General features: G+C 47.5%; 1 protein-coding gene across 9 annotated transcripts in view; it reads left to right on the top strand.

Moving 5' to 3' along the window:
• enox1 (ecto-NOX disulfide-thiol exchanger 1) overlaps nt 1-23,578 on the top strand; it is a 35,513-nt gene that overhangs the window by 5,905 nt on the left and 6,030 nt on the right. For 4 of the 9 annotated variants that reach the window (XM_035651245.2, XM_047337359.1, XM_047337360.1 and 1 more), the window contains exons 2-9: nt 3,025-3,118; nt 9,642-9,734; nt 12,451-12,577; nt 14,512-14,655; nt 14,761-14,967; nt 15,094-15,327; nt 16,221-16,433; nt 22,232-22,338. In XM_035651245.2, coding sequence (XP_035507138.2) covers nt 3,113-3,118; nt 9,642-9,734; nt 12,451-12,577; nt 14,512-14,655; nt 14,761-14,967; nt 15,094-15,327; nt 16,221-16,433; nt 22,232-22,338 — 1,131 coding nt within the window. In that variant the 5' untranslated portion in view covers nt 3,025-3,112. Of the gene's footprint in view, nt 1-3,024; nt 3,119-9,641; nt 9,735-12,450; nt 12,578-13,451; nt 13,631-14,326; nt 14,429-14,494; nt 14,656-14,760; nt 14,968-15,093; nt 15,328-16,220; nt 16,434-22,231; nt 22,339-23,578 lie in introns of those variants that run through there. The other 5 variants (XM_047337361.1, XM_047337365.1, XM_047337363.1 and 2 more) reach the window with 5 other exon arrangements.

Genomic DNA, 23,578 nt, shown 5'->3' with positions numbered 1-23,578 from the left:
CTTAACGAAACGTGATGACATAATCACAGGTGGACAGCGTGACAAGGTGCAGACGGATCCTGGAGTCGAGTGAAGCAGCTGATCAAACCATCGTCCAATCACGTTTGTCTGGTGATCGATAACATGTCTCCCTCAGATCCAGACATTGAAGATGTTTGATGAAGTGTCAGGTGACGTGTCGGCATGAGGAGACGGTTTGTCCACACTGGTCTCTGAGGACGGTTGTTACGTTCCTCATCCTCGAGTTGTTGTTGTTGAAGTGAAGTGAAGTGTCTCCGTCTCCTCGGACGAGCTTGTTCTGAAAACGGCAACGTTTTGATGTGAGAACGTGTTGATCCTCAGAGTCGAGGTTTCCAGTAGAACTGTTCTCTCTCGTCTCTCGACCTTTCATCTGAGCAGTATAGTGTCTGCAGGCGATGAAAGAGAACAAAGGTCGACTGAGCCTCATGTTTTCTTCTTCTGTGTTCGAGAGGCGACTGTGTGACATTAGTAGAGCGGAGAGAAGTCACAGTGTGTGTCTTATCAGATTTGGACCAGGGTTTATGTAGCATTAGCATCACCTTATCATCTGTTCGATGGTGCAGACGGGAACGTGTTTCATCATGAAGGAGGTGAAGTGAGAAAAGAGACACTTCCAGATGTTACTGACGTAACCTGACGCACAGATGTTCCTCAGTTTACTGCGACTGGTCTGTGAGTCGTCAAGTTGCTCTGCAACAGGAGACGACCATCATGTCGTGTAAGTGTCACTTTACCAAGTTTCCTAATTGGCCGATCGATGCTGCATCTGTCTCTGTCCTCGGGACGACACGTCGAACTGACGAGACTGAAACATGAGCCACAGACAGACAGACAGACAGACAGACAGACAGACAGACAGATGGACTGTCTGTCTGTCTGTCTGTCTGTCTGTTTCCACGGATACGTCCTCCTCTCTCACCCACTCACTACTCCACTACTGAAACTAACTTCACTCCACAGACTGAGAATCTGTGGTGAGGGACACTGAAGGTCCTTGAGTCCTTTAGCCTGATCTCATCACTTCGCCGCTCTGTATGCAAATACAGTGTGTGTGTGTGTGTGTGTGTGTGTGTGTGTCCTCCCGCTGTCGAGGTTCTGCTTTAACATAAATATGTATTTCCTGTCTTCACCATCAGCTCAGAGGAAAATGTAGATTTAACATTCGTCTCACTGCTTCGCTTCCTCCTCCCCACACTGTCTGTGTGTGTGTGTGTGTGTGTGTGTGTGTGTGTGTGTGTGTGTGTGTGTGTGTGTGTGTGTGTGTGTGTGCGCCTGCGTGTGTGACCCTGCGTGTGTGAGCCTGCAGGGCCACTAAGGAGAGAAACACATTTTCACTCACACTTCCTCATATCCTGCTCATCTTCTTATTTTCTCACACACACACACACACACACACGCACACACTAATGCATGCAGAACAGTACAGTGATATTCAGCTGAATGGGGGATGGTTTAATTTTTAATGACTTGTGCAGGAGGAGGCCGTTATTTCATTGGAAACACTCGGTGCACAGGACGAAATCTATAATCCTCTTTATTCGAGGGAGACTCCATGAACATCCTGTGGGAATGTGTGTGTGTGTGTGTGGGTGTGTGTGGTGGGGGTGGGGATGATGTGATGGAGCTGCTGTGAAATCTCTGTGTTCTGGTTGGGAATGTTTCCATGGGAGCACACAGGGATAATCAGCCGTGTCTCCAGGAGACTAATAAATTCATGACGGCTTATTTCACTATTCAATTTGAGTCCAGCATCAATAGTGATATTTCTCTACACTCGTCCATATGATTTATGATTTATGATTAATGATTAATGAATGTGGGCAGATTTTTGTGTAATTGGACCTGATTAAAGTCGATGCTGCGTTCAGCAGAGAACCCAAATGACGAGCTTTAATATGACACATGATGTATGAGAAACAGCTTCTGTTCACGTTATATACTGTATATAAAGACAATCAGCGACTGTATATAAAGACGATCAGTGACTGTATATAAAGATGATCAGCGACTGTATATAAAGACGATCAGTGACTGTATATAAAGACGACCACTGACTGTATATAAAGTTGATCACTGACTGTATATAAAGACGATCACTGACTGTATATAAAGACGATCAGTGACTGTATATAAAGACGATCAGTGACTGTATATAAAGATGATCAGCGACTGTATATAAAGACGATCACTGACTGTATATAAAGACGATCACTGACTGTATATAAAGACGATCACTGACTGTATATAAAGACGACCAGGAACTGTATATAAAGACGATCACTGACTGTATATGAAGACGATCACTGACTGTATATGAAGACGATCAGTGACTGTATATAAAGACGACCACTGACTGTATATAAAGACGATCACTGACTGTATATAAAGACGATCACTGACTGTATATAAAGACGACCACTGACTGTATATAAAGACAATCAGCGACTGTATAAAGACAATGACACGTCTCCACTTCCTTCTGTTGTACAAACATGAAGATCAAATATGTATGACACAGGCGCCGCCATCTTGTGCTTTTGTTGTCATTAGGCCTCTTACAAGAATCGTTTGTACAAACAGATTTGTTGTTATATCGTACGTACAATTTTACAAGTCCAGACTTCTGTCGACACTATTCAGTTTGAATCATGAAGTGATTCTACATGTTGTTGCTCAGAGGCCAGTTGTAGTGGTTATATAGAGGAACTGGAGAGACGTTGTTGTCGGCCATCTTGTATCTCTGGGTTGTAGCTGCACTAATGTTTGCTTTGAGCTGAGCGACTTCCTGTGGTGATGTCAAGGACGTTTGGATTGCCACTTAAGAAGCAAACCGGCCTCACTGTGAACATCACATTTCATCACACATGCTGCCCGTCCTTATTGTGCTGAGGAAAATCTCCATCAGAGCTAACAGGCCTCAGGGAGGGGAGGGGCCACATCCTGGAGGAGAGCAGGGAGGGGAGGAGCCACGTTAATAACCCCCCCCCCTTCTCTTCATCCCAGTGTCTCAGGTGATTTATTCGAGGGCGCTGTGGAACACAGACGGTGCCAATAGGTGGGATGTGGGCCCCATCCCCCCACCCCCCTCACCATGCAGGTAATTGATCAACACAAAGAAACACAGTTTGTGTGTGTCTGTGCGTGTGTGAGTGCGTGCGTGTGTGCGTGCGTGCGTGCGTGTGTGTGACAGTGAATGTGATGAATAGCGATGCTCGTCTGCAGAGACCTGAGACCTGAGCAGTCCTCGGACTCACAGCACGACCACATGTCACTGACACACACACACACACACACACACACACACTTTGTGTCTCTGTGTCTCTGTCCACTCGTCGCGTTTCTTCATTCTTAATCATGAAGGTTCGTCTGGAGTTTGAGTCGTTGGCTGATTCTGATCCGAGCACGTCAGAGGTGCAGCATCAGTGTGTGTGTGTAACGGTCCTGGTGGCTGGGTCTTGGCTCGCCGCTCTTCACCATCTGCTCGCTGTGGGAACACATGGTGTCGTTCACTTGGCTGAACACTGAACAGTAATTAGTCACTTCCTGTTCGTCTCTTACATCGTCCTGTCGCCATGACTACAAATCAGAGAGCTGGGGAAATGCCCCTCGTTGCATGACAGGAAGTGGTCACATGTTTAGGCGGTGCAGTCAGAGGTCACCACTGACCCATCAGGTCAGAGGTCACAGGTGACTCGGTGGATGACTAGACGAGTCCTGAGTTGTCCGAGTCCCCATGGAAACGTTGTGTTTTGACCTGATGCAACTGTGTCGTCACGACAACGCTAACAAACAATATTCATTATCATAAATTATTATTTATAAACTGTGTGTGTGTGTGTGTGTGTGTGTGTGTGTGTGTGTGTGTGTGTGTGTGTGTGTGTGCATTGTACACAGTGAAAGTAATAAACCTGGATTAGGATGAGAATTGACAACACAGTCGTCCTCACACATTCAGTCTTTTCCTCCCTCTTTCCCTCCTTCCCTCCTTCCTCACCTCCTCACTCCTTTGTCCTCTTACCCCCTCCCTCCCCCTCTCCTCCGGGGGCAGTATTTACATCTTGATGTATCAGTTTCCTGCAGCAGCAGCGGCGGTGATGGATGGTGTGTTGCCCGTGTGTTGCCGCGGCAGCGCCGGCGCTGCAGTGAGTTACCGTGGTGATTACCCACAGAGACGGGCCCAGTGGCCTCTTCATCACGGTGACTGGTGGAGAGGATGGAGGAAGGCGAGGGAGAGAGAGGAGAGAGAGAAAAACTCAGTTGGAGGGGAGAGCAGGAAGCTAAGGAAGAGAAACAGGAAGTGGATGTGAAACATCAGTGGAGATTTGTGTTTACAGATGTTCAGATTTTAAATGTTATAAAGTAACATTCTGAATATAAAGAAAAAGACAAAAGAGATTTGAATCTCCGTGTGTGATCCGTGTGTGTGTGTGTGTGTGTGTGTGCTTGTGCTAGTGCGAGCATGAGCATGAGGATGAGGATGAGGATGTGTGTGAATAATTCACCACTGTGTTGTTCAACCTTGACGTGTCCTCTGTGATATGAATGTCCACGACACACTGAGATTCTGCTGCTGCCTCATACAATGACCCCCCCCCCCCTTCACCCCTGAAGCTGGATGCGTGTGAAGTGAGACTGAAGCTGGAGGCATGTGTGAAGTGAGACTGAAGCTGGAGGCATGTGTGAAGTGAGACTGAAGCTGGAGGCCTGTGAAGTGAGACTGAAGTGAGATTGAAGCTGGAGGCGTGTGAAGTGAGACTGAAGTGAGACTGAAGCTGGAGGCGTGTGAAGTGAGACTGAAGCTGGAGGCATGTGAAGTGAGACTGAAGTGAGATTGAAGCTGGAGGCGTGTGAAGTGAGACTGAAGCTGGAGGCATGTGTGAAGTGAGACTGAAGCTGGAGGCGTGTGAAGTGAGACTGAAGTGAGATTGAAGCTGGAGGCGTGTGAAGTGAGACTGAAGTGAGACTGAAGCTGGAGGCGTGTGAAGTGAGACTGAAGCTGGAGGCATGTGAAGTGAGACTGAAGTGAGATTGAAGCTGGAGGCGTGTGAAGTGAGACTGAAGTGAGACTGAAGCTGGAGGCGTGTGAAGTGAGACTGAAGCTGGAGGCGTGTGAAGTGAGACTGAAGCTGGAGGCATGTGTGAAGTGAGACTGAAGCTGGAGGCATGTGTGAAGTGAGACTGAAGCTGGAGGCATGTGTGAAGTGAGACTGAAGCTGGAGGCATGTGTGAAGTGAGACTGAAGTGAGACTGAAGCTGGAGGCGTGTGAAGTGAGACTGAAGCTGGATGCGTGTGAAGTGAGACTGAAGCTGGAGGCGTGTGAAGTGAGACTGAAGTTTATTTAATGCATCCTTTGATTTATTTTTGGTTTAATTTTTAGTGCATTTGTAAAACAACCCTGATGTTTCTGGTGAATTTTTTAATAAAAGTCGTTTTCAAAAATCAAAAAAATCTCTCTCTCTCTCTCTCTCTCTCTCTCTACCTCTCTACCTGTCTCTCCCCCCCTCTCTCTCTCCCTCTCTCTCTACCTCTCTACCTGTCTCTCCCCCCTCTCTCTCTCTCCCTCTCTCTCTACCTCTCTACCTGTCTCTCCCCCCTCTCTCTCTCTCTCTCTACCTGTCTCTCCCCCCCCCTCTCTCTCTCTACCTGTCTCTCCCCGCCCCTCTCTCTCTCCCTCTCTCTCTCTCTCTCTCTCTCTCCCTGTCTCCCCCCCCCCCCTCTCTCATGTACAATGAAGTTAGTGTCAATATGTTCACAGAAACAAACACACGTTCATAAAGTCGAAGTCTAAACCGTGAGTGAAAATCATATTTTCAGATTCCTCGTGGTGTCGTTGTTTGACGTCGTCTCGTCTCGTTGGTCCTGCTGATTGAAACATGGTGGCGACTAACAGACAGATGTTCACTCTGTGGCTCCACCGCCTGTTCACAACATTACTGAGTGGTGGAAGTGATATTAATATTGACACTACACTGAAGAATTACCCAAGTAATGTTTCTTTTTCCAACTTCGTCATATTTTTACATGTGAAGTAGATTAGAGACGTTTAACTTCAGAGCTGATTCTAATGAGAGGAGACGGGAACAGACGGCGCCGCCTCAACTCGCCGCTTCTGTCAATCAGCCCGTTTAGCATGGAACACACACACACACACACACACACACACACATAGACACACGCACCCACACGCACACACGCTCTCTCACACACACACACACACACACACACACACGCGCACACACGCTCTCTCACACACACACACACACACACACACACACACACACACACACAAAGACACATACACACACAGACACACTCACACACTCACACACACACGCACACACACACACACACTCTCACACACACACACACACACTCACACCGACACGCACACAAACACACACACACATGCACACACACACACACACACACACACACACACACTCACACACACACACACACACACACACAGACACTCACACACTCACACACACACACACGCACACACACACACACTCTCACACACACACACACACACACACACACACTTGTGACATCTCAAACTTGTCAGTCTGCAGTTGTTGTGTTGTTGTGTAGTTGTGTGATGATTAATACTCAACTCGTCTGATTCAGTGTGAAATCTCAGTCAGAAAATTATTTATTCTTTAAATATTTGTGTTATGGGGTATATGGGTTTCCTATGAACAGCTGTGATATCACAGTCCAGTCACGTCAATGAATGATAATTATATCATGAAATAACAGTGTAACTGTCAGATCCTATCACTGATGAAATGAACAGAGATGATATCGTTTTGAACTCGTGGAATCCAAAATGTATCAACGTGTCGAAACTTTGACTAGATTCATTTATGTTTTTTTCTCTTTTCTTCCCCAAATGTTTTTTCGCTTTTTACATTTTATGCATTTCTGCTTATTAATGCAAATGTGTGGCTCATCATCCAGTGTCGCCTGTTTCTGATGAGTCAGACACTCGAGTGGTCTCACCGCCCCCCCCCCCCCCCCCCCATACACACACACACACACACACACACACACCGCTGCCTCTCAGGCCTTAAGTGGATTAAATGGATTCAAACACAAGCCACAGACGCACTAATGGCATCGCCTGAATTTTAAGCAATTCACGGTGGATTGATTCAGAGACTGAAGAGCAGCAGCAGAAGAACTGAGCGTCTGTCAGAGACACTCAGCTCACAGGCTAACGACTGGAGCTAATGCTACATGATCACTGTAATCTGTTAGTGTCGCCCGATCACTTGATCTGATCGGTCACCTGATGTTTGTGTGTGTCCTGTGATCCGGTCGCTTGTTGTGCTCTTAGCTCACTCGTAACATTAGCCGCAGGTGAATCTCCTTGAAGGAGTCACCTGGTTGTGTTTACAGTCACTGATGCTAAGCTAGCAGCCAGAGGTCAAACTGTACATCCCATTATGCTCGCTGCTTCTTTTCTGTTCTGATGTTTGGTAACGTGAGTAAAGTGTAATACACGACTAATTGCAGTTTTACATCGACCTGCCCATCAGCGGTGTGGTGTCCCTCAGGGCTCTGTCCTCGGGCTGCTGCCTCTCGTCCAGTCTGAAGTCAAGTCATGTTCTGGACCAGCTTTTGTACGTGTCATTAAAACCCACAGGTCGTAGCAGCCTGTTGGGTCCCTGAGCTCTGCCCACCAACTGGACAGATGGAGGAGGAGCTTTGTGACTAAAGTCTAAACTGCTGTTTCATATTAAAAGCTGAGCTGGAAACAAAGTCTGATTATTCTGAGGCTCTTATTGTGAAACCTCTGGACCAGGCTGATGTTTGTGGTGTGGTCTGTCCGGCCTCGGAGCCTCGGAGCAGCTTGTCTGTGATCAGACTCTTTTCTCCTCCAGCACTTTGTGCCGGCCGCTCTTTGAATGTTAAATGCAAAGCGCTTGGCTCCTGTGACTGATCATTATGGGGTGTGAGTGGGTCCGTTGCTCTGGACGATGATGTGATTGGAGCTGATTGGATTTTCTCCCTCTGTGTCGCGCTGCTTAATGGCGCCTTTCTGAAGGTTTATTGGAAGTAATTTGCTGCGGCGGCGCCGACTGATATCTGGGCTGTGACCCCGTCGCTCAGTCGAAGGGTAAAGAGGGAGTCCCAGTCACCGTGGCAACGTCAGGCCCTGCACTCAGTCCACACATTTACAGAGTCACTGTAGAAAACTCTTGCTCTGATTCATTTACAGTCGCATGTTCCAGAGGACGGTCGACTGACGGTTTCCCTCGTGTGTTCAGAGGTTTGTTCTGCTGCTGTCGAGCTGTGAGCAGAGACCAGCCGACCACTCGTCACCAGCCCCTCGTCTCGCTGCTGTGAACTCTGACCTCCCTGAAGTGTGAGTCCTGATGTGAAGCCATCTGTGAGTTGTTCAGGAGTGGGGGGAGACGACGCCTCTCTGAGTGTCTGTGATCATTCATCAGGGGTCTGTCGAGGAGGGGACGTCTCTGCAAACGCCTTTGAAGACTGAATGTTTTCAGCTTTTCACCAGGGACCGCTGTCATGCTCCATCAGCGTTCTTAATTTGGATGGAATCTGTGGAACCTCCCAAAACACACTTGACAGAACTGGAACAGTGTGTGTGAGGTTTGATTTTAGTCTCCAGGACGTCCTGACCGGCTCATCAGGAACATGAGTCACAGTTTAAAACTCCTCTAGGGGGCCGACGCTGTTCGGATATTTTGTAAAATAATGGAAACAACAAAATGGACAGTAAGATAAATTCCCATGATATTATTAAAATAGGGTCAGGCAGCAGCGGTTCAACGAACAAACGAACGGACGAACAAACGTAACCGTCTTGACTAATATGTCAAAGTGTCATTTGATGCGGTTCCTTCCTTTACTGGAACAACATCTGATGCAGTTTCCATCAGGCGTGTGTGTGTGTGTGTGTGTGTGTGTGTGTGTGTGTGTGTGTGTGTGTGTGTGTGTGTGTGTGTGTGAGTGTGAGTGTGAGTGTGCGTGTGCGTGTGTGAGTGTGAGTGTGAGTGAGAGAGAGATTCAGAGATGTCAGTTGAACTCATGAATAATAAACAGGACATGCATTCAACTGTGAATATTTCATGGTGCATGAAAGTGAGCAGAGTTTGACAACAACGTCCAGATGAATCTGAGAAGAACGATGATGTATGACTGTATATAAAGTCGATCAGTGACTGTATATAAAGACGATCAGAGACTGTATATAAAGACGATCAGTGACTGTATATAAAGATGATCAGTGACTGTATATAAAGACGATCACTGACTGTATATAAAGACGATCACTGACTGTATATAAAGACGATCAGTGACTGTATATAAAGACGATCACTGACTGTATATAAAGACGATCACTGACTGTATATAAAGACGATCAGTGACTGTATATAAAGACAATCAGTGACTGTATATGAAGACGATTACTGACTGTATATAAAGACGATCACTGACTGTATATAAAGACGATCACTGACTGTATATAAAGACGACCACTGACTGTATATAAAGACAATCAGCGACTGTATATAAAGACGATCAGCGACTACATAAAGAAAGTGTGTTTTCATCTTAGCTCCTCACTCTTCTCTTCCTTCCTCAGGGTTCAGACCCTGATCCTCTGTCAGACAGAGGACAGAAGGATCTGATGAGAGGACAGACAGAGGAGAGAGGAGACGTCCTGCGATGGCCAGTGGTACGTGACAGGTTCATAGTTCTGCAGGGACGAGATGTTTGTAGGTCCACACTGAAGTTAGTGGCAAACTGGTTCTCTACATGATGGAGGAGGAAGGTGGACGGAGGAAGGAGGAGGAAGGAGGAGGACGAAAGAGGATGGAGAGGATGGAGGAGGGAGGATGGAGGAGGAGGGAGGAGGGAGGATGGAGGAGGAAAGTGGATGGAGGAAGGAGGAGGGAGGAGGGAGGATGGAGGAAAGAGGAGGGAGGATGGAGGAGGAAGGAGGAGGAAAGAGGATGGAGGAGGGAGGAGGAAGGAGGAGGGAGGAGGGAGGATGGAGGAGAAGGAAAGAAGATGGAGGAGGGAGGAAGAAGGAGGAGTTAGGAGGGGGGAGGAGGGAGGATGGTGCAGGAGGAAAGAGGATGGAGGAGGGAGGAGGAGGAAAGAGGATGGAGGAGGAAGGAGGGAGGAGGAGGGAGGAGGAGGAAAGAGGATGGAGGAGGGAGGAGGAAGGAGGAGGGAGGACGAAAGAGGATGGAGAGGATGGAGGAGGTAGGATGGAGGAGGAGGGAGGGAGGAGGAGGAAAGAGGATGGAGGAGGAAGGAGGGAGGAGGAGGGAGGAGGAGGAAAGAGGATGGTGGAGGGAGGAGGAAGGAGGAGGGAGGAGGGAGGAAGAAAGAGGATGGAGAGGATGGAGGAGGGAGGATGGAGGAGGAAGGAGGATGGAGGAGGAGGAAAGAGGATGGAGGAAGGAGGAAGGAGGAAGGAGGAGGGAGGAGGGAGGAGGGAGGATGGAGGAGGAAGGAGGAGGAAGGAGGAGGGAGGAGGGAGGATGGATCAGGAAATAGGATGGAGGAGGGAGGAGGAAGGAGGAAGGAGGAGGGAGGAGGAGGAAAGAGGATGGAGGAGGGAGGAAGAAGGAGGAGTTAGGAGGAGGGAGGAGGCAAGAGGATGGAGGAGGGAGGAGGAAAGAGGATGGAGAGGATGGAGGAGGGAGGATGGAGGAGGAAGGAGGATGGAGGAGGAGGAAAGAGGATGGAGGAAGGAGGAAGGAGGAAGGAGGAAGGAGGAGGGAGGAGGGAGGAGGGAGGATGGAGGAGGAAGGAGGAGGAAGGAGGAGGGAGGAGGGAGGATGGATCAGGAAAGAGGATGGAGGAGGGAGGAGGAAGGAGGAAGGAGGAGGGAGGAGGAGGAAAGAGGATGGAGGAGGGAGGAAGAAGGAGGAGTTAGGAGGAGGGAGGAGGCAAGAGGATGGAGGAGGGAGGAAGAAAGAGGATGGAGAGGATGGAGGAGGGAGGATGGAGGAGGAAGGAGGATGGAGGAGGAGGAAAGAGGATGGAGGAAGGAGGAAGGAGGAAGGAGGAGGGAGGAGGGAGGAGGGAGGATGGAGGAGGAAGGAGGAGGAAGGAGGAGGGAGGAGGGAGGATGGATCAGGAAAGAGGATGGAGGAGGGAGGAGGAAGGAGGAAGGAGGAGGGAGGAGGAGGCCTCGTCAGGCGAGGAGGAGTGGGATGGAGGCGCATTCGAACTTCGGCATGCTTCTTCAACGTCGTCTAGGCAGCTTCTCTTCCGTCTTCATCGGCAGGAGTCGCAGTCAGTCTTCGTTCTAGGAGGCTTGGCCGGAGGCTTCGGACGGCGGAGTCTTCTGTCCCTCTTCTTGCATTCTTCTGCCTCTTCATTCTGCTTCTTCCTCTGCTTTCGTCTTCTTCCCTCTTCAGTCTTCGGGTTCTTCTTCCCTCTTCATTCTTCTTTCGTTCTTCCCTTCTTCTTTCTTCTTCTACCCTCTTCATTCTTCGTGCTTCCTCCTTCTTCTAACTTCTTCTTTCTTCTTCCCTCTCCATTCTTCTATCTTCTGAGCCTTCTGTTCTGCTTCTCTTGCATTCTTCTTCTGTCCCCTTCATTCTCTCTTCTTCTTCTTTCTTCTTCCTTCTTCTTTCTTCCTTCTTCTGAGAGAGGCATTCGTTCTTCTTCCCTCTTCTTTCTTCTTTCTTCTTCGCAGTCTTCTTTCTTCATGGCGGTTTCTTCTTCTTCCCCTCTATCTTTCTTGCGGGAGGACGCTTCCCTCTTCATTCTTTCTTACTTCTTCTTCTTCGTGTGCTGGAGGGTTCGTTGCTTCTTCCTCCCTCTTCATTCTTCTTCCCTCTTCATTCTTCTTTCTTCTTCCTACGGCTGTCTTCTTGCTAGGAGTCTTCCTCCCTCTTCAGGCTGGCGTCTTCTTCCCTCTTCTTCGCTTCTTTCTTCATTCTTCTTCCCTCTTCATTCTTCTTCCTTCTTCTTCCCTCTCTTTCTTCTTGCTGCATTCACCTTCCCTCTTCATCTTCTTTCTGTCTTCCGTCCTTCTTCTTTCTTCGGCTTCTTCTTCGTTCCCTCTTCTTTCTTCATGGCTGGTTCCATCTTCTTTCTTCTTCTGTCTTCTTTCTTCATTTTGCCCTCTTCATCTTCCCTCTGCATTCTTCTTTGCTTCTTCTTCTTCTTCTTTCTTCTGTCTGTCCCTCTTCATTCTTCTGTCTTCGTCCCTCTTCTGAGTTCTTCTCTTCCCTCTTCTTTCTCTTCTTCCCTCTACATTCTTCTGTCTTCTTTCTTCTTCTTCCCTCTTCCCTCTTCTTCTTCTTCTTCTTCTTCCTTCTTCTTCCCTCATTCAGGAGGAGGAGGAGATCCTTCGTTGCTCAGAGGACCCTAGGTCCCTATCAAGTAGCCCCCCCCCCCCCCCCCCCCCCCCCCCCCCTGACGTAACACTGACGTGTTCACTCTCTGGGGCGGAGCAGAACCACCTGAACGTCTCTGATCATGGAGCCTGGGCCACGGCCATGAACAACCTTGGCATCGTACCTGTGGACATGAGCGGACAACCGCTGGTTCCAGGTACGGTCCTCGACCAACCATCACTCTCTCTCTCTCTCTGTGTTTTATTTCATCTTGTGGCTGCTCTGAGCCGGAGGAAGGAACCAGCTTCAGTCCTGTGGCTCCAGGAGAAAAAGCTTTGTGTGATTATGACGAATGTGAAGCAGGAAGACGGTAATTTACCTGTCGGGTTATCGCGCACAACACTTTAATGAGTTTTCCTAAGACCCAGACAATCTCTGAATGTGTCACAGCCGCTCTGATTTATGGAAGATTATTTCCCAAGTGTATTTTTTTCTTTTTTGTGTGTGTGAGGATTTTTTCTTTTTGCCAAGAAAAACTGTGCAGGAAGTGATTCATAGCTGCTTCACCCAGCGGCTGCTGAGGCTGCGTGAACGTGAGCGGAGGAAGAAGAAGAGAGATTCTGTCGACAAAACAAATCTGCTTCAAAAACATTTAACAAAACGCCACAGGAGGACAGACAGACAGGCAGACAGACAGAAAGGCAGACAGACAGAAAGGCAGACAGACAGAAAGGCAGAGAGACAGGCAGACAGACAGACAGACAGACAGGCAGACAGACAGACAGACAGACAGACAGACAGACAGAGAGACAGACAGACAGGCAGACAGACAGACAGAAAGGCAGCGAGACAGGCAGGCAGAGAGACAGACAGGCAGACAGACAGACAGACAGGCAGACAGGCAGACGGACAGACAGACAGGCAGACAGACAGAAAGGCAGAGAGACAGACAGGCAGAGAGACAGACAGACAGACAGGCAGAGAGACAGACAGGCAGACAGACAGAAAGGCAGAGAGACAGACAGACAGGCAGAGGGACAGACAGGCAGACAGACAGGCAGAGAGACAGACAGGCAGACAGACAGACAGGCAGAGAGACAGACAGACAGACAGACAGACAGACAGACAGACATACACAATCAGTTGACAGTTTTCAGTGTTTCTCTAAACCTCAGAATGAGAAACAGAAACTCTTCATCTTTCACCGCAAGTGTGTAAAGCGTCAGTGAGAAGAAACAAACTGAGGATGAAGTGAGATTCACACTGGCAGGTAGAAATATGAGCTACATCATCTGAATGTGTGTGAAACCACAGTTTGAGTGAACACGTCACTTCCTGTGTGCCGCTTTCACATCGTTTCTATCAAATGCCTCGCATCTCCCTCCCTGTGCGTGTGTGTGTGTGTGTGTGTATGTGTGCGTGCGCGTGTGTGTGTGTGTGTGTGTGTGTGTGTGTGTATGTGTGTGTGTAACAGTGTGTGTGTGTGTGTGTGTGTGTGTGTGTGTGAGTGTGAGTGGGTAACTGTGTGTGTGTGTGTGTGTGTGTGTGTGTGTGTATGTAACAGTGTGTGTGTGTGTGTGTGTGTGTGTGTGTGTGTGTGTTACAGTGTGTGTGTGTGTGTGTGTGTGTGTGTGTGTGTTCTGCTGACGTCTGCTCCTCCTTGATGCAGTGTTGAACACGGGGTCATGTGACATGTCTCCGCCTCCTCCCCCGACCTGCTCGCTCTGTTTTCCTCCGACAGATGAAACATGGCCGCTGTCGCCTTCGTCCTCTCGCCGTTCATCTTCCTCTCGCTTGCTCACTTCCTCTCTGTCCTGAGAACACTCTCTCTCTCCATTAACACACTGGAGATTGTGTTTCTCTTTGTCTTCTCCTATCTGTCGGCCTCCACACTCTCAGCCTGTTGTTTTTCTCTCTGCTCCTCGTCTGTGTGTAAATATATATATATACATACATATATATATATGTATGTATATATATGTATATATCTGTGCTCATGATTTATTTCTGTTTGTTGTGACCATTTCTCTTCTGAAGACAAAAGTCCTTCATGAGCGTTGATCATCAGGTCATTTAAGGACTTAATTTGACTGAAGCTATGATGAGGGACATGTCCTCATGTCAGTAACCGTAGTGATGTCCTGTCTTCAGACGCTCTGTGTCTCCAGAGGTTCGACCCCAGACTGAGCCTCATCACACCCATGATGGTCCCGCCCCCACCGGTTCCACCCGACCTGCCAATCATCCGAGAGATTATTCACTGCAACAGCTGCACACTGTTCCCCCAGAACCCCAGTGAGTCCACACACACACACACACACACACACACACACACACACACATATGATGATGATGATGAGGACGATGATGATGATCATGATGATGATCATTGCCCCTCAGACCTGCCCCCCCCCTCCACACGGGAGCGCCCCCCCGGCTGCAGGACGGTGTTTGTCGGAGGTTTGCCGGAGAACGTCACCGAGGAGATCGTCAGGGAAACGTTCGAGCCGTGTGGAGAAATCATGGCGCTGCGCAAGAGCAAGAAGAACTTCTGTCACATCCGATTCTCTGAGGAGTTCATGGTGGACAAGGCAATCTACCTGTCAGGTGATCACACACACACACATCACACACACATACACACACACACACACACACACACACATCAAACAGCTCCAGAGAATGAACTGATCAGATATTGATATTGGCCGACGCCCCCCCCCCCCACCTCAGGGTACCGGATGCGTATCGGCTCCAGCACAGACAAGAAGGATTCTGGGAGGATCCACGTGGACTTCGCTCAGGCCAGAGACGACCTGTACGAGTGGGAGTGTAAACAGCGGCTGTTGGCCCGAGAGCAGCGGCACCGTCGGCAGGTCCACGAGGACTTCCTGCGGCCGCCGTCCCCCCCGCCAGTCGTGCACTTCTCAGAGCACGAGGCGGCCATGTTGGCAGAGAGACTGAAAGGTGAGGAGTGAACCCTTGCCTTCGCTGATCGTCATCTGTCGTAGTAGAAGTTCAAACCCAAACCTCCGTCCTCCAGCAGCAACATAAACCAACATGTCCTCCTCTGAATAACCTTTATGAATTCTTTCAGAGGAATAAAGCTCCGTTCAGCGGCGCCTCATTGTGTTGCTCTAATGTGTCTGTAATCTGCTGCCGGGGATGAATGGGGGTTTTATCGTGTCTTCTTACAGGTTGTGTTGCAGCGAGTATTGAGCTCATTAATCGCTTCTAATTCACTCGGCTCCGCCGTCGTCCGTGGCAACGTTCAATTATTATTCAAATGCAGGAGAGTGCGCTCGGCGGCAGCTGAGCGTGGAGATTCATGAAAGACACCGAACGCTGATCTTGGTTTTTGAATGAAGAGTTGAAAATCTAAAATGCCTTTTGTGTTCGGTGGCTGAAAGAGATCGAGATCGTCCCAGAGGAAGATTCTCATCCCGACTCGATGTTGGTTTTAGTCTGACTGACTGAACTTCTCTTCAGAAGAGAGAAGACTAAACCTACACGACCAAGAACTACAGAAGCAGAAGAAGAAGGGCTGGGAAAGTCCCTTTTGCCCAAAAGTCAGGAAAGCTTCAACACCCAGAATGCACTGGGCAAAGACCACTAATGCTGTCGAATGAGTTTCAGAAAGTCCTCAGTTTGTCGTCAAATAGGAAAACTGAAAGAAACGAGTCTGACAGTCGGCGAACGAACGACCAGCTGACATCATCCCGAGTGTTACTCTACTTATCAGGCTCATCAGGAACATTATAACTTTGAGCTAAGTGATTGGATGATTCTTGTTACCCAGCCATGTGTAAACACTCAGACATCATCTGACGTAGTGACGCTGAACTCCCTCTTCCTCACAGACGACCAGATGTTCAACGAGGCCACGGCCGTGCTGTTTGCCTGGATCGACCGGGGCGAGGTCAACCGCCGTACGGCCAATCACTTCTACTCCATGATCCAGTCGGCCAACAGCCACGTCCGGCGGCTGATGAGCGAGAAGGCTCAGCACGAGGAGGCTATGGAACGAGCCAGAGAGGCCTTCAAGAACGCCCTGCTCGCCATCCTCACGCAGTGTAAGGAGCCGTCGTTGTTTCAGTCTCAGCACTTCCAGGCAGACGGTCGCGTCATCGTCGCCATAGTAACTGTGACTGTGCGGTTACTCAGGTAAGACTCACAGATTAAATTAAAACCAGCTGCGCTGACGACATCACCTGAACCAATAAAACAATCTGATTTACAAATTTTTATTAAATCTAAATTTAAAACGCTTTCCGCCAGGTAGAGTGAAATAACATGATTCTTCCGTCGTCATAGCAACACCCTTCTACCAAATTTAATGGAAAACAGTACGAAACCTATAACACGAAACTTAAACTCTTGTTTCTTGCATGATAAAATCAAGACTGACTGTCTCTTCACGCTCACTGATCACTGATCAGTTTATCTCCTGACCTACGCTCACTGATCACTGATCAGTTTTCCATGAAGGATTTGAACCAAAGTGACAAAACCTAAGATCGATCAGCAGCTGTGATGAAATCTGAACCATTAATGACTTCAAACTGGTAGATTTGTGTTTGTTAAAGGTTGTAAAACACAACCACACCTACATCCAAACACAAGAGGTGAGACCGTTCTTGAATTCTCATGGTTTCAAATGTATAAAAAGGATATTGAATAAATTTATATTTTTTAACAAATGTCAGTTTCACTTGGACTTTGTAGAATCCAGTTTCACTGCATCAGTTGTCGTAGCTAATCAACTGACACGTGAGCTGTGATTGGATAATAGTTTGGTTTACACAGTGCAGCCTCTGTTCCTGGAGGTGAAGCCATTTTAAATCCTCCCTCCATGGAAGTCATTTACTCTGCGAGGATCTCGGCCTGGTCTCCATGACAACACCCTCCCATCCGTCTCACCACCCTCAACTCCATCATCTCATCTCACTGTGATGTGGTGATCAGGTCAGTCGCGCAGGCTCAGTGGAGTGATGGCGCTCTGACCTTTTCAGGAAATGCTGACAAACACACACAGACACACACACACACACACACACATTCACACACACACTGCTGTGTAACACAGATCTTCTTCCTGAGACAAATGAGCAGCAGCGTATTACGACCTGTGGTCAGTGATGGTGACAGGAGCAGAGGAGGAAGTCAGGTGATGCAGCGTGAAGAGCGACAGTCCGTGTTAGGAGTAGGTTGGATGGGTCAACACTTTCTATTCCCTCGTTTAGAACCAATCATTATCATTCACTTTATGATGTTTCTCTGTGTGATATTCAGGGACTGTTGTCTGGCACAGAGCAAACTGAACAGTAAATAGAACCCTGATAGATGATGATAGAAATGGTAGAACTCTGGTAAAGGGTTAAAAAAATACAACATATTAATATCATCACTAATAATAACAACAACATAATTGTTGTACAACTGTCCTCTCTCTCTCTTCTCTCCTCATTTCTGTCCTCACCCCAACCGGTCGAGACACAACTGAGTCTGGTTCTGTCAGAGATTTCTTCCTGTTAAAAGGTTTTTTTTTCTCTCCACCGTCGCCAAGTGCTTTGCTCATTGTGGGATTTGTTGGGTTTTCCCTGTAATATTGTAATATTGACCTCACTATGTAAAGTGCCTTGAGACAATGTATGTTGTGATATGGCGCTATACAAATAAAATTGAATTGAATTGAATTGAATTATTTAGACCAGGACAAGATATTTTCTGACACCAGGTTTAATGGGACATAATGCAGATGTTAAACGCAGCAGTTGCTTCAGAATAAACAGGACGTTTGGATCAGTTCACTGTTTCATCATGTGACGAAGCTGTCGGAGCTCAGAGCTGCGGCGGGTAAGTTTTGTGCTGTTACTGTCTGTTTGTCCTCATAATGTCTCCGTCAGTTAAAGTCCTGGGAACAGTAAGAAGCAGGCAGATGTGGTCTCAAACAGCTGGATTTATGTTTCTTCAGGTTTGTAAAAAGTAAAAAGTCATCTAGGATAAAACGAGTGATGCGAGTGAAAGGCAGCATTTGAACACAGAATGTTTGACTGCATCATTCACACAAATTAACTACATCCGACCTCTGAAAGTCTAAGAATGGCTGTCTTCATCATTCTGGGTAAATGTTGCCTTTGTCAGTCCTTAGCGAAGAGAAGCTGCGAGTGATGTAAGTACAGAGCAGCGGTCATTAGAGAGACCGGCTCATCACTCTAGATGGTGTCCGTCTGCCTGGAACAATCATGTCATTTCCTGTAAACGTGGTCACTGATTCTGCGGGCAGTGTCAAGCAGCGGGAGCCTCCTGCAACTTCAGAAAAGTTTCATTTGAAAAACTCGACTCCGGGTTACACTTTAAGACGTCTGGGAAATAGAATTCCTACAATACCAACCTACAGGCTGCATTGTATAGAGATTCCAGTTGTTGTTGTTTGTTTGAACAACGAGGATGTAGTTCCCTGTAGGATGTAGATCCCTGTAGTATGTAGATGACTGGAGGATGTAGATCCCTGGAGATTGTAGTTCCCTGTAGGATGTAGATCCCTGTAGGATGTAGATCCCTGTAGTATGTAGATGACTGGAGGATGTAGATCCCTGGAGATTGTAGTTCCCTGTAGGATGTAGATCCTTGTAGGATGTAGATGACTGGAGGACGTAGATCCCTGTAGTATGTAGATGCCTTAAGGATGTAGAACCCTGTAGGATGTATATCCCTGTAGGATGTAGATCCCTGTAGTATGTAGATGACTGGAGGATGTAGATAACTGGAGGATGTAGATCCCTGGAGATTGTAGATCCCTGTAGTATGTAGATGCCTGAAGAATCTAGAATCCTGTAGGATGAAGATCCCTGTAGGATGTAGATGACTGGAAGATGTAGATCCCTGGAGATTGTAGTTCCCTGTAGGATGTAGATCCCTGTAGGATGTAGATGCCTGAAAGATGTAGAACCCTGTAGAATGTAGATCCCTGTAGGATGTAGATGACTGGAGGGTGTAGATGACTGGAGGGTGTAGATCCCTGTAGGATGTAGATCCCTGTAGGATGTAGATGCCTGAAAGATGTAGAACCCTGTAGGATGTAGATCCCTGTAGGATGTAGATGACTGGAGGATGTAGATCCCTGTAGGATGTAGATCCCTGTAGGATGTGGATGACTGGAGGATGTAGATCCCTGTAGTATGTAGATGCCTGAAGGATGTAGATCCCTGTAGGATGTAGATCCCTGTAGGATGTAGATCCCTGTAGGATGTAGTTCCCTGTAGGATGTAGATCCCTGTAGTATGTAGATGACTGGAGGATGTAGATCCCTGGAGATTGTAGTTCCCTGTAGGATGTAGATCCCTGTAGGATGTAGATCCCTGTAGTATGTAGATGACTGGAGGATGTATATCCCTGGAGATTGTAGTTCCCTGTAGGATGTAGATCCTTGTAGGATGTAGATGACTGGAGGACGTAGATCCCTGTAGTATGTAGATGCCTTAAGGATGTAGAACCCTGTAGGATGTATATCCCTGTAGGATGTAGATCCCTGTAGTATGTAGATGACTGGAGGATGTAGATAACTGGAGGATGTAGATCCCTGGAGATTGTAGATCCCTGTAGTATGTAGATGCCTGAAGGATGTAGAATCCTGTAGGATGAAGATCCCTGTAGGATGTAGATGACTGGAAGATGTAGATCCCTGGAGATTGTAGTTCCCTGTAGGATGTAGATCCCTGTAGGATGTAGATGCCTGAAAGATGTAGAACCCTGTAGAATGTAGATCCCTGTAGGATGTAGATGACTGGAGGGTGTAGATGACTGGAGGGTGTAGATCCCTGTAGGATGTAGATCCCTGTAGGATGTAGATGCCTGAAAGATGTAGAACCCTGTAGGATGTAGATCCCTGTAGGATGTAGATGACTGGAGGATGTAGATCCCTGTAGGATGTAGATCCCTGTAGGATGTGGATGACTGGAGGATGTAGATCCCTGTAGTATGTAGATGCCTGAAGGATGTAGAACCCTGTAGGATGTAGATCCCTGTAGGATGTAGATCCCTGTAGGATGTAGATGACTGGAGGATGTAGATCCCTGTAGGATGTAGCTACCTGGAGATTGTAGATCCTTGGAGGATATGAGTTCCTGTAGGATGTAGATCCCTGGAGATTGTAGATCCCTGTAGGTCCATGTAAGATGTGTATCCCAGTGGTTCAGTAGTCTGTTCCAGATGTTGTCAACTTAAGGTGCACCTCAGAGGCGACGATGGGTTTGTTTGGCAGCTGTCAGAGGCTGCGCTTTTCATCCCAACGTACGAGTCCGGGTCTCCGAGGTGATCGGTGCAAAGTCATGAGTCACATTTACAGGAAATACACCAGGGTGAAATAAACTTTGTTACTTTAAATTAAAACAAACTGTATTTTCTCTAAATTAGATATTTGTTATTCACAGTGTTTCTCTTCAAGCGCTCACTGATTATTACTCTATTTTAATCTTCTTTTATACTGTTCATGTGCATCCGCACCACATCAAAGTTAATATGTTTATTTTGAATATTTGATAATTTCAGTAAAAGTTTCAGTGTCTGTGATTTATGATCACAGCATTTGCTCCATTTATTCTCCAGATAAAATTTGTCGTAGACATTTGGGGCATTTTTCAAAGCAGAACTTCCCAAACAGTCACTGTGTCATCATCTGCTCAGGAAACATCAAGTACAACCACCAGCAGCAAAAAAACATCACTGCGTCAGACAGTTAAAATGTTTTTCTTTACTATAAATACAGTCAAACAAGCGAATAATCTCGATACTCATTTGTCAATGTCATACAAACCTGTTTGAGGGTTTCTCACTGTCACTGTTCACCTTTCTGTCTGTTCCGTTTCTCAGTGACTAGTGATGTGCAGGTTTCAGGTCAGTTGTCAGAATGTATTGTGAGTTGTGGGTGGGGCAGATAGAAAAGCGCCCCCCAAGTCATAAATAACTTACAGAGACATTACAGGCAGTACATTTTTTACCCTAAATGTTGAATTTAGCATTTCTTTATATTTTACTTTGTCAGAAGATTAAATCAGTAAAAAACATGAGTGATTGGCAGGGACGCTGGACGTCAGTCAGAGTTGGAGCGCTGAAAAAAAGTCTGGGTAATGACGTCATTAGATGCAGAGCAGCAGTATCGTATTCATTTGAAAGACCAACAACATTTTCATATCAACAGACTGAAAACTTGAATAGCAGCTTCTTGTCAAAGCAGCAAAAAACAATATTCAGCTGTCACCAGATCAAAAAAACTGGTATGTTCTTCATCAGAAGTTGCACAGAACTTTATACTGACGCTACAGAAAATAAACGGAACGTTCTCAGTGAAATAAAATAATAATAAGATAAGGTTAGATAGGACTTTATTAATCCCACGCCAGGGAACTTCACTGACAGCATCAGGACGAGTCAAGGCAACAAGCGATGAGGTAGAAAATATTACAACATAGTGTAACTTGTTTTTGCGTTGCAGTGCTGAGGGGCTGGACATCAGCGACTTCGGAAGAATCTCAACACTAATTGGCTCTCGTGACGTCGCGACGTGCAGATGTTTCGCTTAAGTTAGGGGGTTTAATCGGTCGAGATTAATCTAATCGTGTAAAATATTTGTGAGCGAACCATAACGTGGAGCATTGACAGTGATGTGAAACAGAAAGTAGAGAAGTTACAGCTCAGACAATAAACCGAGTGTGTGGATTCTGACCTGAGGCGATGATGATGTGCGTCTGCTGCCTGTGGTCTCTCCTCTGTCTGCTGTAGAGCTGCGTCAGGGCTACGACGCTACATAAAGGCTTGTTTTGTCTTGACCTCTCCTCCTCCTCCCCCCTCCCCCTCCCTGTTCACCTCAAAGTCGAGCAGATCAACGCCGTTTTCACCGCCGCCACCAGGCAAAAGGCATGGGACCATTTCTCAAAAGCCCAGCGCAAGAACATAGACATTTGGCGCAAGCAGTGTGAGGTTGGTACACCTTTTTCTGTTGTCTCCGCCCCCCGACCACTGCTTTATCTCTGCTGTCCCCAGGAGACAGGTGACAGACAGGTGACAGACAGATCACAGACAGATCACAGACAGATCACAGACAGGTGACGGACAAGTGACGGACAGATGACAGACAGATCACAGACAGATCACAGACAGGTGACGGACAAGTGACAGAGAGGTGACAGACAGATCACAGACGGATCACAGACAGGTGACAGACAGGTCACAGACAGGGGACAGACAGATCACAGACAGGTGACAGTCAGGTCACAGACAGATCACAGACAGGTGACAGACAGATCACAGACAGATCACAGACATATCACAGACAGATCACAGACAGATCACAGATAGATCACAGACAGATCACAGACAGGTGACAGACAGATCACAGACAGGTGACAGACAGATCACAGACAGATCACAGACAGATCACAGACAGATCACAGACAGGTGACAGACAGGTGACAGACAGATCACAGACAGGTGACAGACAGATCACAGACAGATCACAGACAGATCACAGACAGGTGACAGACAGATCACAGACAGGTGACAGACAGGTGACAGACAGATCACAGACAGGTGACAGACAGATCACAGACAGATCACAGACAGGTGACAGACAGATCACAGACAGGTGACAGACAGATCACAGACAGGTGACAGACGGCCTTGAAGCGTCTGTTGTGTTCGCTGCCCTTCTTCTTCTGGTTTCTCTGGATGCTTCAGCCTCACTCCGACTTCCTCGTCCTTGCAGCTCAGATCTGACGCCTCGTCTCAGTGTCAGGGGCTGCCATGGCAACAGTGATGTCCAGGGTTAAGTTTCTGATGGATGATTCATGCGGAGCCGGATCTAGATAACGAGTACGAGCAGCAGGAAGCTGTGGGCGAAGCAGCAACGACACACTGGTCTCAACCTACTTGTTTATCTGTTGGTTTTGTGTTCGATGGTCAAAGTCAGTCAGATAAACCGTCACCGCTTAGAATGTGTGAGGAGGTAAGAGAGTGGGCGGAGCTCAGGACGCCACCTCCGTCACGCCCTCTGTCCGGTAAGTGTCTGAGGCAGCGGCGCTGCTTCCTGTTGGAGCTGTGGCGACAGATGAAGAGACGATGAATGATGTGTCATCTACAGTGAGAACAGAAGGAAGTTGTCGAGGAAACGTAATGTGAACAACAGAGAAACGTAATAATCAGGAAACCAGCAGGTGTATTT

The sequence above is a fragment of the Scophthalmus maximus genome, chromosome 14, assembly GCF_022379125.1.
Source record: "Scophthalmus maximus strain ysfricsl-2021 chromosome 14, ASM2237912v1, whole genome shotgun sequence".
Taxonomy (NCBI): domain Eukaryota; kingdom Metazoa; phylum Chordata; class Actinopteri; order Pleuronectiformes; family Scophthalmidae; genus Scophthalmus; species Scophthalmus maximus.
Note: the sequence above shows the minus strand (reverse complement) of the source record. Positions and strands in the feature narration are given on the sequence as shown.